The sequence below is a fragment of the Typopeltis vanoorti genome, chromosome 1, assembly GCF_054136105.1.
Source record: "Typopeltis vanoorti isolate ZY-2024b chromosome 1, IOZ_Tvanoo_1.0, whole genome shotgun sequence".
Lineage (NCBI taxonomy): Eukaryota > Metazoa > Arthropoda > Arachnida > Uropygi > Thelyphonidae > Typopeltis > Typopeltis vanoorti.
Window position 1 is genome coordinate 33,943,698 of NC_143549.1, and position 17,574 is coordinate 33,961,271.

Below are 17,574 nucleotides of genomic sequence, written 5' to 3' on the forward strand. Positions count from 1 at the left end.
TCTTAGAGATAACCAAAACGAAGTAGTATCTAAAGTGTATTTAAAGATTGAAATAAATCAGCAAGAAATGCAACCTTACTGCACCAAAGCTTGTCACTTAGAAAATCTGATAACTCAGATTGTTGAGTTGTCAAAAAAATTAGAATTTCCCTCTTTTAATTCATATAATCTTGATGAAACTCGTCCACGAGATAACCATCTCACTTCTGTATGTATTAACAACTGCATGTAAGAAGGAGAGCCTGGTGCTGCAAACAATCTCAATTATAACGGCCTGTCTTTTATATAATTGACAATCTTGATGGTCTCGTCTATTACTTTTTTTTAAGCTCAGGTACCAATGATTTTGATGCTAGTACTTCTCTGTGAAGAAAATGTGTAAAAATAATTACATTTCCTGACATCTAGTGGACACCATCCATGCAAATACTAATGCAAGAATCCCAAGTTATGGCAAATTAAAGTAATTATCAACAACATCAAAAATATCTTGGCCCTTCGTTGTTTCCAGGAGTGGTCGACAAATAAAAACTGTTCTATAATATCTTCCTTATAAATAAATCTACTGAAGGCTAGAAGTTGAGCTTTACCAGTTACATCAGTTGATTGTCTAACTGAATAGCAAACATATCTGCTTCTTTAATATGAGATACCACTTGCAACTCAACATCTTTGACCAAATCCTGAATCCGTCGATAAATGGTGTTATCTGACATAAGAATTTTTAAAATCTCCTTTTCATATTCCTCGCCAAACAATTTTACAGCATGCTGGCAGAATTACAAATTCTGCAATTGTGTGAGATTTCATTTTTTAGCAATGATTTCTACAATTGCGTAACTGGCTTCTTGGGCTTTTTCAGACACAGTTACAAATTTAGTCCATCTTTTTTGCTTGTACATCTTTGCTTGTATATCCAGTACAAGTCTTTTAAAATATTCAGCCAGTTTTTTGCTCAAGTGAGAATGTTTATATTGTAAATGTCTTTTTAATTTACTTGGAACCATAGCATTGTTTGCTAATTTTTCACCACAAACTACATATTTAGGACATGCTGGATCTTCTTGACTGGAAATAAAGCCAAATGACAAATAATTTTCATCATAATGGCGAACATTAGTTTTTAATTTAGTTTTAGAAGAACCAGTACTAGATATGGTATCAGCTGCTGATGTGCTGGGCACTAGCTTCACTTTCTTCATTGTCTTCAAATTTTCATTTTTTTATTACAAATTTATCCATGTTAAAGGAAGACTATTGAATAAAATTAACTGAATGAAAAAAGAAAGCAATAAAAGAACTCTTACCAGTTACCTTAAAAATAAGAGAATTAAATGAAGTTATTTGTGAACACACTTATCAAAAGATTAAAGCTAATTAACACACAATTTTAAACTGATTCATCAACCGTCAGTTTCGTAAAATATAAATAAGGGAGCTTCAGGTGCAGATGGAAGACCAGACACTAATAAATAAATGCGCAAATTATGACATTATTTCTTTCAATTAATTTGTTTTCACAAATCTCATGGCACACCTGAAGACTTCTTGCGGCAAACCAATGTGCCAAATCAGCAGTTAGAAAGATAACTGTTGTTGAATCAGTTATAAGGAAGGGTTGTACATTATTTCCACTGTTATTTATAATCCATACATTTTTAATCTGCATTATTAATGAAAGTGATATCAAATGTGTTATTCAAAGAGTGGCTAATACAATGCTTAGTTCTTTATGGGAATGATGTTATGCTCTTAAATAAATAAATCTGCTACAAATGTTCAGGAGTATTTAACCAACTAAATTTCTCATTTATTTAATTTATCATTAAATAAATGACAAATTTAATATGAAAAAAAAAAACCCTCTCTTGACAAAATACATCAAGTCAATAGCTTCCTCAGCTTTTCAAAAACTAGGCATTCTTCTCTGCTCAAGAAGCTATTTTACACCCAGTGGCTACTAACTCCTATATAAATCCCAAATCCACCCATCTGCAGAATACTGTACACACACATTTGGGATGGTGTACCTAAAACCTCCTTAAAAATTCTTGATGCTGTCCAGAGGAGAAAAAGTTCAGCTCATAGATGACCCGTCCCTCACAGGCTCACTTCAGCCTCAGGTACTTCCATGGTCACTGTTCCAATGAATTGGAAAAAATCATTCCTCCACTTGCTGTTAGGCCAGTTAAACAAAAGTGGCTGCTCTCCAACATCACTTTATAGTACAATTACAAACTCATTGTACCTGCTTCTCTTCTTCCTCATTTATTCTATCTACCTGTCCTCTGGAACAGCCTTCCTCATGATGTGTTTCCCAACAATTTCACCCACAGCTCATTTAAAGAATGTCAACAGGACTTTTTAAACCCTCATCTTCACCTCACACAAAGCACTAATGCTATAAGTTCTTGTACTTCTCATGTGTGGGATAAAAAAAAGTTTAAAAGCACAGATATGAGAGTAGGATTAGAAACAAAACAACTTACCAAAGATTAAAGACCACACACACATATAAAGAGATCTCAGGAAAATTGAAAGAGTAAACTTGGTACCTTCAATGAAGAACACATTAAAATTAGATTAGTAGAAAATAAATGAACATTATCAGTATTCAAGAGTTTTTAGAGAAGCTAATCTAAGGTGGTATGGTCATTTAAACAGAATGAGATACAAAAAACAGATGTTTGAAGCAAAAAATGACAATGGAAAGACTCAGATCAAGAAACCAGAATTGCAAGAGCTGATGCAAAACTAGTAATGAACTCTTAAACGTGTTGGACTAACATAGAGTTCTGTACCTCTTTTGAGAGCACACACACTGGGAAATGTTAATATGCTCTCATATTTTTTCTAAAAGATCACATCATTACACAGTTTTTTAACAAGATGAAATACTTAGTGAAGTATTGCTACAGATCTAATGGATCAGTTATTGATGATAATGAAATACACTGGCAAATCAAATTGATGGATGCTAAACAAGTAATCATCATCATGGATGATCTTATTTATCCAAACATTGATTGGGTAGTGATGAAATCTCACGAGGAGAATGAAATGGAATTTAATAAGGTATTGCAAAAACAGCTTCCTCGAGAAGTAATTTAATGTCAAAGCTGTTAAAAGTTTTTCACTTGGTTATACTATGAATTAAAGATGCCAAGAAATTATATTCTTCGTTTAATCCTTTATCTGAGTGTAAGAAAACAATGCCTGTACATGCATGAATCAACTTCATAACTGGGCTACTTATATGAAGCTAATAACTTCACATCAAATACCTTAGTATCTCATAATGCAAAACACACACCCTTTTGATGATGTTTTTTTTTTTTTTTTTCATTTTACACAAATTATGGACTCTACAACATGGTTGTAGAGTCCATAATTTGTGAATTGAATTGAAAAATGAATGCTGATCACTGCGTAACAGTGATCAGCATTCATTCACTAAAGAAAAGGACACACCCTTTTGGATATGAATAATATGCTATGCATTATGGGACGAACCACTACTCAGTCTGGTTTTGACCTTTATTGAAGTTTCATCAGTGGAAAACAGACCCAGAAGAGATGTCAAAGTTGAATATGAAGATTCCAAGATTGTGTATACGGAAAACATATGATTTCTGCATTACTTCAGCCTTGGTATCTCTTTTAAGTCGGGCTCCCACTGATGAGACCTCAGTAGGTACGGATAGTTGTCCCTTCCCATACTGCATTGCATTATACACATCTGTGTTTGTATTATGGGATACTAAGGTAACTGATACAAAGTCATTAGCCTCTAAATACAAGTAGCCTAGTCATTAATTACTTCACACACAAACATTGTTTTCTTACACTTGGATAAAGGATTAAACGAAGAATATAATTTATCATCTTTAATGAGGTCCAAGATTGTGTCAAGGGGGAAGGGGGAATACAGTTAGAGAAGTAACCTCTAACTCCAGTTGTTGACAGTGATCATGCACTTATCTGGGATAGCCTAAGTGTATAGATGTTCCATTCAGTAAAGTTTATATGCTGGACTACAAAGCATATAAACTTTATTGAAATTATGACAAACTAAGGAGAATTAGGTTCAGTCTCCAGGTATCAGTTGCTAGATGGAAAGGATATCAGCAGTACATGGGCAGCATTAAAAAAATACTTATACAATGCAATAATCGATATAGGAAACTGTAATTAATGATATACAAAAGATCTCAAAAGAATTGCTCAATTATTTGCTGATTATGCAAAGTTGGGTAGATCAACAGTTAATTCAGATGATGTCAAAATTTTGCAGGATGATTTGGATAGATTGGCAGACTGGGCAAAGGAGAATGGTCAGTTTAATGTGGCAAAGTGTAAGGTTATGCATTTTGGGATGAAAAGATTACCAGCTGTATACCACATTAGTGGAACTGTACTCCAGGAAATTGATAAAGCCAGAGACTTGGGAGCATTAGTAGATAAGGAGTTAAAGTTCAGGGGTTGCAGAGCAAAAGTGGCTAAAGTAGCTCGTCAGATTATTTGGTTGCTGTAAGAATACGTTGACGAGCAGAGACAAGCAGGTTATTGTTCCTCTTTATCGAGTCTTGATAAGATCCCATTTTGACTACTGTGTGCAGATCTGGATGCCAGAGTTTCTTGGTGATGATGAGGAGGAGGTGGAGAGGATCCAGAAGCAAGTGACCAAGATAGTAGCAGGTCAATGGAATGAACCTTATAAGAAGAGGTTGAAGATTTGTAACAGAAACTGGTTGATAGGAAAAAGGGTATGATATGATTGAGACATACAAATTACTGAAGGGTTTTTACAAGGTGAATTCAGAGGAAATTTTTCAGAATAGGTCTTGTGGTGGGAGAACTAGTGGCCATCCATGGAAACTGAGTAAGAGTGTAGTCAGCAAGGGTGTTAGAACTAAGTGTTTTGCTTGGAGAGTAGTGAATGAGTGGAATAAGTTGCCAGAATCTGTTGTGGGTGCCATGACTGTGAATGAGTTCAAAGCAAATTATGATAGATAATTTGCTTTGATATGCACAAATGTTGGATAGTTCTTGACATGATGCTTAGGGCCTCCTTTGATGAGTCTAAGGACTCCTTGGAGTAGCCCGTAATAATAATAATAATAATAATGGAATGCGTTCCCAGAGTTCAAAGAATAAATGGGGATAAAAATGAAATATATGTACAATATTATTATGCAAGAGATTCTTAAGAAAAAAATGATATGGAAGGAATACTGTGTGCATAAGTATGATTGCCAGCTATGAAAATTATAAGCTGCTGGTACATAGAAAGCTACACCTGTGTACAAAAACAAACTGGCATTGCAAACTAAAAACAACCCAAAAGAATTCTATTATGCTGCAAGTAAAAGAAAGAAAATGTGAAAGAATACTCTGCTGAATGTACATAGTAAGACAGATGCAAAGTGCACATTTTCCTAAGAGCTACCAACCTGATGCAGTGTAGCTCAATAGCTGCCCAAATGCTATGACATTTGGATAGTTTCCAAGGATACCAGTGACAGGATATATCATGAAATTAATTATCAAAATTCTCACATTAAAAAAAAAAATAATAATAATAAATAAATAAATAAAACATAGCTAAGAATATACCAAAGATGCCAAAAACCTAGCTACATTTCTGTCCTGTGAACTGAAGGCTCTTACTGGATGAATGAGGAAGTACTAGAGCTGATGCATAAACTGAACAAGAATTCAACAATAGGGGATGATGGATATCAGCACGGATGCTGAACAACTGTATAGCTGAACCAGCTGTGCCTTTGATGTCTCAGAACAGAGAAGATTCTGCAAGAGTGGAAAGAATGATAATTCCACACAGGAGTGGTGCAAAATACTAATGTGATTTACTGTCAATCTATCAGTATCTCTGGAGTAATAATAAAGATTTTAGAAAACTTGGTAAGAGCTTGCATGCAGAAATGAGTGACATAGAATCTATAATTTGCAATGAACAGCATGGATTTACTGAGGTTAGGATATGTTTGAGCAACTTCTTATGTTTTATGATGTTATGGTTGAGTTACAAATCTGAAAATAAACCCCAATTCAACATCACCAGAGTTAAAGATCGGTACTACCAACGTAAGAAGCCTGAATGGCAAAGAAATGGAGCTAGCTGAGGAATTAGATAAGTACCAGATGGACATAATAGGGGTGACTGAAACAAAAAAGACCAAAACTGGTGAGATCTTTCTGAGCAATAAATACAAAATGTTATATTCAGGCAATGACAAACAACGAAAAGAAGGAGTAGCCATAGTATTCAACACAAAATACGAGGCTAATCTTCTTGAATGGCAGTCAGTCTCAAGTAGAGTAATGTGGGCAAATATGAGAATGGGGAACTGGACAATGAGACTTATTTGTGCCTATGGTCCCACAGAAGGTTCTACTAAGGTAGAAGTGGAGGAATTTTTTAAGGCTTTAGAAAAAGCAACTGACACAATGAAAAATGAAAAGTTGGTCCTTGTTGGGGATCTAAATAGCAGAGTAGGAAATGATTGTGAGACATACAAAAATATTTCGGGAAAATTTGGAGAAAAGAGCAAAGCTAATAATAATGGCAAATATCTGTTGGATTTCTGCTCAGGACATGGACTGGTTATTACTAACACCATGTTCCAACATAAAAATGTGCACAAATTCACATGGAGAGAAGAGGCTAGGAATAAGAAATGTCTCATTGACTATGTTATTGTTTATAGTGATGTTTTCTCCCTGGTGCAGGACACCAGAGTGTACAGAGGATTTGAAATTGGAAGTGATCACTATTTAGTCTTGAGCAGGATAAAATTGAATTTCATATTGAAAAGAAAAACATGTAAGAAAGTTTTAAAGCGAATAAAAGTTGAGCAGCTCTCAGATGTGAACTGTAGGCTAAAATACACAAAGATTATTGAAGAAAAAATGAAAGAGTTTGAGAACAGGAATCAAACCTTGGAGATTCAGTGGCAAACTCTGAAGAAAACAATGATTGATTCTGCCAGAGAGGCATGTGGTGAGGTTATCTGTAAGGATAAAAAAATCAGAACTCCCTGGTGGACACAGGAAGTTAAAGAGGCAGTGAAGGAAAAGAAGAAAGCATACCAAAAGTTCCTGTCAAATAAGTCAGCTTGTGCTCTTAGAGAACATAGAGACAAATGCAAGAATGCTAAACACTGTGTAAAACTAGATAAACAAAAGTCATGGCAGGACTTTGGCAAGAATATAGAAAATAAATATCAAGAAGGTGGCAAAATATTCTGGAGGTTGTTGAAGAAGCTTAGGAATGGAGGAAAGAGTGCTGTAAAAGGAATTAGAGATGATAAAGGTGACATGAAAACGGGAGAAAAAGATATCCTTGAAGTATGGAGTAATTACTTTGAAAAACTGCTAAATGAAACAAGCAGTGATGACAGCACAGTGGTAAAAAACACTGACCAGGCATGCAGTCAGAAATACATATCCATACTAGAAGTAGAAAAAGCCATCAAAGGCTTGAAATGTGGAAAGGCAGCAGGAGTTGATGATATTCGACCAGAAATGCTGAAGTATGGTGGTATAAGAGTCTTACAGTGGCTGCACTGCATAGTTCAGAAAGCCTGCACAGAGGGACGAATTCCCGATGATTGGAGTAGAGCTCTCATAGTACCCATATATAAAAAGGGAAATAAAACTGCATGTGAGAATTACAGAGATATTTCCTTACTGAGTGTTCCTGGCAAGATCTATGCAAGTATACTTGAGAAACGGTTGAGAAGAATTGTGGAAGAAAAGCTTGGTGAAGAACAAGCTGGATTCAGGCCAAATAGAGGCTGTCAGGATCAGATCTTCACTTTACGACAAATAGTCGAGAAAGCATGGGAATATAACAAAAATCTGTATTTAAGTTTTGTTGATCTGGAAAAGGCATATGACAAGGTGCCAAGAGAGAAGCTATTCAATACGCTGCAGTTATATGGTGTCAATGGGGCATTATATCAAGCAATACTTAGTCTTTATTTGAGTTGTAAGTCAGCAGTTAGAATTGAAGGAAGTACAGGAAGATGGTTTAATGTTAAATCTGGTGTGAGACAAGGATGTACATTATCCCCTGTGTTATTCATTATCTATATGGATCACATTATGAAGGAAAGTGGTATTAAACCTGATATCAAAATTGGAGATGTTAATGTCAGCTCTTTGCTTTATGCGGATGATGTTATACTTCTAAATAAATCTGCTACAAGTCTGCAAGATTTCTGACTAAATTGAATAGCTGTTGTAATAGATATGGTATGAAGGTCAGCAATAAAAAGACAAAGACAATGAAAATAGGCAGAATCATTGATAATGTCAACTGTGTTGTGAATGGAGAACCTGTGGAACAAGTAAAACATTTCAGCTATTTAGGCACGATTTTTACTGAAGATGGTAAATTAAATATAGAAATAGACAACAGAATAAGCAAATCTGGTATGGTGGGAAGTCGATTGAATAAATTCATATGGAATAAGAGAGAAATTAGTCGGAACACTAAATTAGCTGTGTACAAGACAGTGTTCAAACCAGTTTTAACTTATGGATCTGGGAGCTGGGTCAGAAGTAAAACACTTGACCAGAGACTAGAGACCACAGATATGAGAGTCCTGAGAAAGATTTAGGCGTGAACAGATGGCATCAATGGCAATATCATATTAAAAACGAGGATATTAGGAAAGAACTTGACATTGTCAGCATCCAGGAATGCGTTAGCAGAGCTAATCTCAGGTGGTATGGTCACTTAAACAGAATGGGCGAGGAAAGATTAGCAAAACAAGTGTTCTCTGCCAGGTTGGCAGCAAAACGACCTAGAGGAAGACCAAGATATTATTATTATTATTATTATTTGACACCTCCAGGGAGTCCAAAGACTCATCGAGGGAGAGTGTGCCAACAGCATCGAACAATTGGTCCCCTTCCAACTACTAACCGCGCTCAAACTTACTTAACTGAGCCATTAGTAGCAGAGGCTCTACCAATCGACCAACCTTTGCCGGCTGAGGTTGATTGATATAGGTGGATTGATACTGTACAAAGTGCTTTAGACAATAGAAATATAAGATCTGATAATGTTGGAGTCTTGACAAGTAACAGACTGATTTGGAGGAAAATTGTAGATAGGAAATTAATAATGATGTAATTTTTTCATGTAGTACTATCATATCCTGTAAACCCCTTGAGGGTACATGGCAGGAATTTGATGATGATGATGATGGTTGAGTTAGAGAAGGAATATACCATGAGACGTTTAGGCTTTGCTAAGGCTTTTGACAGGCAAAAAGTAATATATGAAGGGGGGGGGTTTGCAAGATTTAAGGTTACCAATAGTGTACCATAAAGATTAATCCTTGGTTCATTGTTATTGACTCTTCATTAACGAGACTAGGAAGAATTTCATTGGTGACATATAGCTGTTTGCTAATGATGCAGAGATAGGTGAGTAATCAGGAATGTAACTCATGCAACATTTGCAGAATGATTTGAATAGGCTGAAATTGTGGGCATGTGAAAATGTCTATCAATTCAATGTTAGTAAGTATCAAGTTATGTGCTTTTATATAATGAGTTTTCAAATGTTGTAACATATTGGAGGAATTATGTGTTAGAAGAAACTAATCAGGGTAGGTGTCTTGGAGATTTAGCAGGAAGTTGAAGATCAAGGGCCATGTATGTGTGTGGGGCGGGGGGGTCTAGAAAGTTCTGATAAAAATAGAACAAAAATTACATTAAAGCAACTGATATAACCACAAGAAAGAATATATCTTAAAACCCTTTAACACCCATGTTTCATCAAACTGTAATAATTTCTTCTTTTTCTTTTAGGATATATAAGAAGACATAAAATTTATCATCGTCATCATACGTATCAAGGATTTAGGCCTAGTATGGCCTGTTCCGACCTTAGAAGTCATCGTTGAATCGTTTAAGAAGACGTCCTGGTTTTCTTTTTCCTAATGGCTTAATATTTATATCTTTATTTAACTTAAACTTTATATATTTTTATATATCAATCATTATAGATTATGAGGACAGACTGAGAATTTGTGGAATCCAGACACTATCAAAAAGGGAAAAGAGGTGATATGATAAACCTACAAACTTCTGAAAGGTTCATACAGGATATTAATAGATGAAATTTTTCATTTTATAGAGGGTTGGGAGATGATGAATGTCATTTATAGAAGATGAGAATGAATGCAGTCAAGAAAGGAATGAGAGCTTGATTTTTCTCTCATACAGCAGTGCATGACTAGAAGTGGAAGCAGTGTGAATGAAATCAAGAAAAGGTATCAATAACTGATATGGATGATATATGTCCTCCTCAATGATTCCCTGGAGGTCTCTGATAATAATATTTTACATAATGAAGAGGTCTATGCATGTTAGAAAGTGTGTGTGTGTGTGTGTGTGTGTGTGTGTGTGTGTGTGTGTGTGTGTGTGTGTGTGTGTGTGTGTGTGTGTGTGTGTGTGTGTGTGTGTGTGTGTGTGTGAAAGACAGAGCATGTACACTGACTGTAAAGCATAATACCAAAGGAATAAAACCAAACTGAATGTTCCTCCATGCAGTGAACCTGATAAGAAGCAAATCTCAGTTAGCACGTAAATTGTGTATAACAAGAACAATATGCACATTTAGAGCACAAAAATCATCATTCAAATATACTGAAAATTCACCCAGAGTATATGCAAAGTAATTTGTAACCTAAAAAACAATGTAAATATGATAGCAAAAATGACTTTCATAATATATAGACCTTTTGCTAAGCAAAAGTTCCATGCATTATTGATTCTTCATGTATTAAATTAAACTATCCAACCATAGTGGGAGAGCATCTTGATAATTGAAGGGTTGAATAATTAATGTAGCCCACTACATTTATTTTACAGAAGCAATGAATAAGATACAGCCAAATCAGAAGCATTAAATCCAATTAATACAGAACTAAAACACTTAAAACTATCAAAAAAAAGCAGCCATTTTCTTTTTTCTTCTCAACTTAGCATGCTCAATCTATTTGTCACGTTACATAATATTTGCTTATTTAGTAAATTACTAATTACTAATAATTATTAATTATGTAAAATAATACATAATTACATGAGATCTCCAATTACATGATGCTAGAGATTTTGGAGTCGTGGATAAAAAACTGAAGTTCAAAAGTGTCACATTGCAAAAAATGCAAATACAACTTAGAGGATAATTGTGATGTTGAAATGAACATTGATATGTAAGTATAAGGATATAATTTTGCCTCTTTACAAGACCTTGATATGACTGCACCTGAATTATTGCGTGCAGATTTGGTCTCCTAGGTTTGGAAGCGATAAAGAAGTTGTGGAGAGGGTGCAAAGAAGAGTAACAAAGATAATATTGGAATTATGGAATGTAGTGTAGATTATGAGGACAGATTGAGAGTATGTGGACTGCAGACATTGGTAAACAGGAGAAAGAGAGATGATATGATAGGGGATCTATAACCTCTTAAAGGGTATTATAGGTTATCAACTGATGAAATTTTTCATTATATGGGCAGCAGGAAGAGGACAAGGAAGCATCCATGGAAATTAAGTTTGTGCAGTTAAGAAAAGGGTGAGAGCTAAATTTTTCTCTCACAGAGCAATCGGTGAGTGGAACAGTTTATCTGTTGAAGTAGTGGGTACATCCAGTGTGAATGAGTTTAAGAGACAGTATGACAGCTTGTGTGGGTGACCTACAGACTCCTTGGCTCCCCTGGAGGTACTGGATTATAATAATAATAATATAATACATTTTGTTTGATTTAACAGCTATTTCAAAAATTAAAGAACTGATCAGCATGCCTGTACAGTGCAATAAGAACTAGGCCTAATTCCCAATGATATCATTAATATGTAGATTAACTGTACTAGAATCTGTTTATAATGATCTTTACCCTTTGAATGGGACAAAAATAACATGTGTGAAACAGATGTTTTACATAGAACAAATGTTTCTACAGAATTTAATTTTTGTAAAGAAAAGAAATAATTTTTTAATGCAATTTATTAGCTTTCAATTTCAGAAATACAATTTATGTAATTTCTGCTGGAAAACTGCATCCCATCACTGCTATGTGGGATCAATGGCTGTAGTGAGATCAAACTTCTTTTATAAACTCAAAAAGGGATGGTCAAATTAAGATCAGAGAAGGAGAAATGTATTGAGTTTATTTGAGCATAATAACATTAAAAAAATGATAGCCAACTAGTTTTGCTGCAGATGCTTGTGGCTCCATCTGGGTTACAATAAAAAAAAATACAACAAAAGGCTAACATGAACATTACTAGCATTATTAAAATACAAAACATGTAAGAACTGTTACAATATAAGTTGGAAATAGCAAATCATGTAGAGTGTGGGATCAGGCACAGGTTAGCTATTGTTCAATGATACAAATGTGACACATGCAAATATTTGGCTGAAAAGCTAATCATATGTGTAGAAAGATCTAATGCACAAGTTCCAAATATCACACTAGGATCATTCCTTGATTCCTACTGAGTGTTGTGAAAAGATGACCATAGTAGATTATGTTATGTTGCAAGAAGTAAAGTTGTCTTCCATGTAAAGCATGGAGCTCTTATCTCTTCAATGTTGTGATGAGTGCAGGAAAAGTGAAAGGCTAGGCTTGAGTGGTCTTAAGTTGTTATTAATGTCTCCAATATGCTCTTTCTGTCTAATTTCCAAACTTCTAGATGTCTGCCCTATGAAAGCCACAAGAACATAGAATATCAAACTCCAAGATACTTGTGGAAAGAGTTATGGTCTTTAGGTAAATGCAATAAACTTTGTATAGTCAAAATGAGCTTGAAAGCCACTCTTATGTCATGAGATTTGAGGAGACCAGTAATCTTGAGAGAAGGTCTATTGACATAAGGGATGGAAACAAAAGTTCTGTTGAGAATGTTGGGATTTGGTTGTGGAGCATGAGTAGAAAACAGTATTTTTTGGACCATTTTCTTAGAATACCTGTTTCACTTCTTCCACATGCATCATAACACTGAATGAGATAAGAACTCCATGCCTTGCATAGAAGACAACTTTACTTCTTGCAACAAAAAATAATCTACTATGGTCATCCATTCACAAGGTATGTAATAGGAACCAAGGAATGATCTTGTGTGATATCTGGAAATTGCTCATTAAATCTTTCTGCACATCAGACTTACTTTTCAGCCAACTATCTTGCACACATTTTATGTAGCTTCTGTTTACACAGGCTTCTTGGCCTGATAAATAATGCCTTGAGCAACTAAAATTGCCTTCTCTTCTGTCAAGTTAAGCACTGAGTCATTATAACAATTTGCCATTGGGACAAAGTCTATCAGTTTCTTCTTTAGACATGAAATGCAATTCAAACAGTTCTTACAAATCTTCTTCGGTTTAGAGGTAGTACATAGTAACAAGTCTTATAAGCTTTTCTTTTCTTTTTTTTTTTTCCCCACAGCCAGTTTTTACCATGGCAGACTAAAATGTTTTATTTTTTTTTTTTTGTTCACAATTTCAAAACTATGTTTTTCTCACCCAGAATGACAAAACAAAATCACTACACAATTTCAAATTCCATTTGAAAATGGAATTTTTCAAAACCATCCCATTTTCACAAAATGAGGTGACCACCATTTGCTCCACATTGAAGCAGTGTCAGATAGATAGATATAAGCCAAAGTGGGCAAGACATAATTACTCATCACCTGATTTTATAAGGAAAATGCTGTGAGTTTATTTCTACTCTCCATTCTAAAAAAATATTTTTATATTCTCATTTTGTTTTTGTTCTTCTAGATTTGTCCCAATCCCAAATGGTTACCAATTAATTGGGATCTACTGTATTTGTGTCATAATTATCACGTATAAAACATCATGAAATTTACAAGAAGAAAGTAGCTGTTTACATAGATGAATGTATTTTTGTCTGTTCTGTTTTGTATTATATAACATGCTGTTTTTTTTTCTTGTTGTCTTAATACTGTTGGCTTCTTTTTAATTGTGTTTCATGCTATGTTGCTATAAATTATGTGATATCCACTCCCCCCTTGAAATTTGTCTTTTTTAATTTAACTTTAGAAGAGTACCTCAAATTTTACAGAACTAGCAGAATGAAACAAAAGCATAAAAGTTAATCTGAGTATATCACTTATTTCTAAAGCAAAGTAAGTCATCACAGAAATTTAGACAGAAAATATTATAAAAATTTCACTGGAAAAGATGAAATAAAACTGCTCAAGTTATATATTATGTACCTATAAAAATTATGTTGTTAACAAAAAAAAAAAAAAAAAGAGAGAGAGAGAGACTGTGTGCCTGTGTAAACACATACACATAATTCATTTCACTTACCCCTTGTGCTCCTGCTAAGGCTGAGTCAACAGCTACAGCATTGGCTGTACGAACATGAACCACAGCTTTGACTTTCTCTTTATCATCTTCATCTGTGAATGCAGGAAGCAGATCATCTCGACCATGATATTTATAACAATTAACAACTATTTGTCTTAAAGCATGAGTCCAAGAAACCTATAAAACAAACAAATTGCTCTGATTTATTTCAAATTATAAAAATTAAATAAGGAAAACAGTTGTACTAAAAAGATTCTATTTAGTTTTCAAATTAATATTTCCATGTATCAAAAAAATACAAAAGAATAATACAATAATATTAATGTCCACAATCAGCATTAAAATTATACAAATTAAAAAATATTTTGTTGCTTCTAAATGATTAACAGATTGGTTGACTAAAAATTTTTAAACAGAAACAACTTCAAATATGATTGAATGCATACAGATTTTTTTTTTTTTTTAATTAAACTGTTCATTTCATTCTTTCTTTCTTGAATACATTCCCAAAAATAATGATGCTGTCAGCAACAGAGATGTATATAGTCAGGTTTCAGTATAGTAAAAACAAAAAAATACTTATTATATATAATGGGAAATTTGTTACAGCAAATTTCTTTTAGAAAACAGAATTAATATTATGAAGCTTTTGCCAGGACTTTTACTAATAAAGATGATTTTAGCACTATTATTGAGTCAGCTATTAACAGCATTTTTAAAATAAGAGCTAAGTGTTTAAAGTGAAAGGTGATTTATATAAGCTACATTACAAATGTAAGAAACACTGACTAGATATCAAACAGGAACCTCCAAAGATCAGCAAAAACAATGACCTTTACTTGGAAAAATCAAACGTTATCATCAGTGAATCTCATTTAAGATGCAAACTTTTGTAAGGTCATATCAAACGAAGGCAAGATAGTCAATCTCAGACAGAAGTGGTAGAGTTGTCAAGTCTCAGAAACTTGGAGTTTTCATTCTATAAGAGACAAAGGCAGTCAGGTAATATACACAACCAACAAGCACATAGCAAATTTATGTAGAAGAATTTACTGCCCTATCATAGCATTAATTAGGTTCTTATGAAGCCAACTTAACTGGAAATAATAAGCCATTCAGCCATAGTAAGGTAAAAATGAAATAAGATTTTAAAAAAATGACATTATAATCGGTTACTTTTTCCATACACCAATTATCTATATAGATGAAAAAAATAGAGAGAGAAAAGCTGGAACAAATCACCTAGTGTGAGACTATGACACCACTTACTGGAGACATGAAGTGGCTTGAAGAAAGTTTCATGTTTTGTCTCTAGAGCATGATTCTTGAACTATAAAAAAAAAAAAATAATAAATAAAGAAAAATACAAAAACAAAAAAGAGCCTCTGTAGTTTAGTTGGTATAGATGAAGCCTTTTTGGTCAGAAAGACCAGAGTTCGATTTGTCCATGATGTGAAGAACCTTTATCTGGTTTCTTTCGATGATAGACGAGTTAGCTGCTCTCATACAAAGGTTGGATTTTTTTTCATCCAGAAAATGAGGTTTCGTCCCCCAGAATAGGCAAACCAGCCACATGAATACACACATCTATAGACATAAGGACACTCTGGGAATAAGGATTGACCGACCTATTCACTGGGATTTCCGGTTTTGAATCTTAACAGGCCATAGGCCTAACATGTAAAGGAAGAAGAAGAAAATTCAAAAAATATATATATATATAATTTATTTTAAAAAAATGAAAAAACCTAACCAACCCGTGGCCCTAATACTATAGGTTACAAAACCTTGAGTGGGTGAGAATCGTAAAAAAAAAAAAATTTAATGCTGAAAAGAAATAAAGCAGTACATCAAAATTTGTTCAAAATTAGCAGATCATGCAATGTAGCATAACACTCACTTCACATGAGGGAAAAGTGTGCTCCTCATAGTAATTATGCTTAGTGCTAATTGGAAGATAATGGTGACACATCAAAATTTGTTTAAAATTCACACCATCAGCACTGTTGCAATTACCAGAGTTCTATAAAACTTTAGATACTGTCAAGTACCTTTTATTTGCAATTTGAAGTGAACTTTGTGAAATAACTTCACTTATTTCTATAAGATGAAGTGACTATTCTCCAAGGAATAAATACCGTGCTTTTGAACTGTCCATGTTATGGACAACTCAAAAGCACAATTATGTTCAGAAATACTGGAAAATATTGATAGAGTACTGTAAACAGAGGAGAGGATCCTGGAAATCTTTAATTTGCATCAGGAGGAAAGAAACTTTGCTTAGTGGTTTGGAGATTGCTTTCATGTGATTTTTTACTCATTCCTTGTCCTATCATTACATTTCCTGTCTTTAATGAGTATGTGTATCTTAAATATCTAGATAATGCTAGCCTTAATTAGTGAAATATTAATATATAAACATTTCCAAACAAAGCCAATTACTGCCTTGTTTTAACTATCGGTAATGAAAGGGAAATTAGCTGCTTTTAATAATGCTTGTTATAAATAATTCTTAGATCTGCTTCTGAATTTATGGTCTTAAAGCATCATCAAATTCTGTTATGTAATTCAAGGGCTATACTGAATACTATGACACTACTACTATGATTATGTTTAAATTATTAACTACCTTCCTATCAACAATTTTCTTTCAGATCAGTCTCTCTCTCTCTCTCTCTCTCTCTCTATTTTATTTATTTTTAATTTTTTTTTTTGTCAGGACTCCAAAATATTTTATTTTCTAAAAAAACGTTTCATGCCAGATTGTTTTCTTGTCATCTGGCATAAACTTTTTTTTCCCTTCAATTTCTTCAGTACCTTAACCACAACTCCTGAGATACTCGCTGGCCTATAATTTGATACTTCGGTCTGGAAGCCTCTTTTATGCATGGAACTATTTTGCTGTCTTTCCACTCCACTGGCACCTTCCTAGTATCAGCATCAAATTCCTGACATGTACCTTCAGGGGGTGTACAGGATATGATAGTACTACATCAAAAATTTAAATCATTACTAACTTCCTATCTATAATTTTCCTCCAAATCAGTCTGTTACTTGTCAAGACTCCAACATTATCAGAACTTATATTTCTATCGTCTAAGACACTTTGTACCGTATCAATCCACCTATATCTCGGTCTTCCTCTGGGTCGTTTTCCTGCCAACCTGGCAGAGAACACCTGTTTT

At 34.0% G+C, this 17,574-nt stretch overlaps 1 protein-coding gene across 9 annotated transcripts in view; it reads right to left on the bottom strand.

Moving 5' to 3' along the window:
- The window catches only part of LOC150109879 (DNA-binding protein P3A2-like), a 343,228-nt gene that overhangs the window by 95,261 nt on the left and 230,393 nt on the right, over positions 1–17,574 (bottom strand). For all 9 annotated transcript variants that reach the window (XM_090397115.1, XM_090397108.1, XM_090397155.1 and 6 more), the window contains one exon: positions 14,390–14,566. In XM_090397115.1, the coding sequence (XP_090253241.1) occupies positions 14,390–14,566 (177 nt within the window). The remainder of the gene's footprint in view (positions 1–14,389; positions 14,567–17,574) is intronic.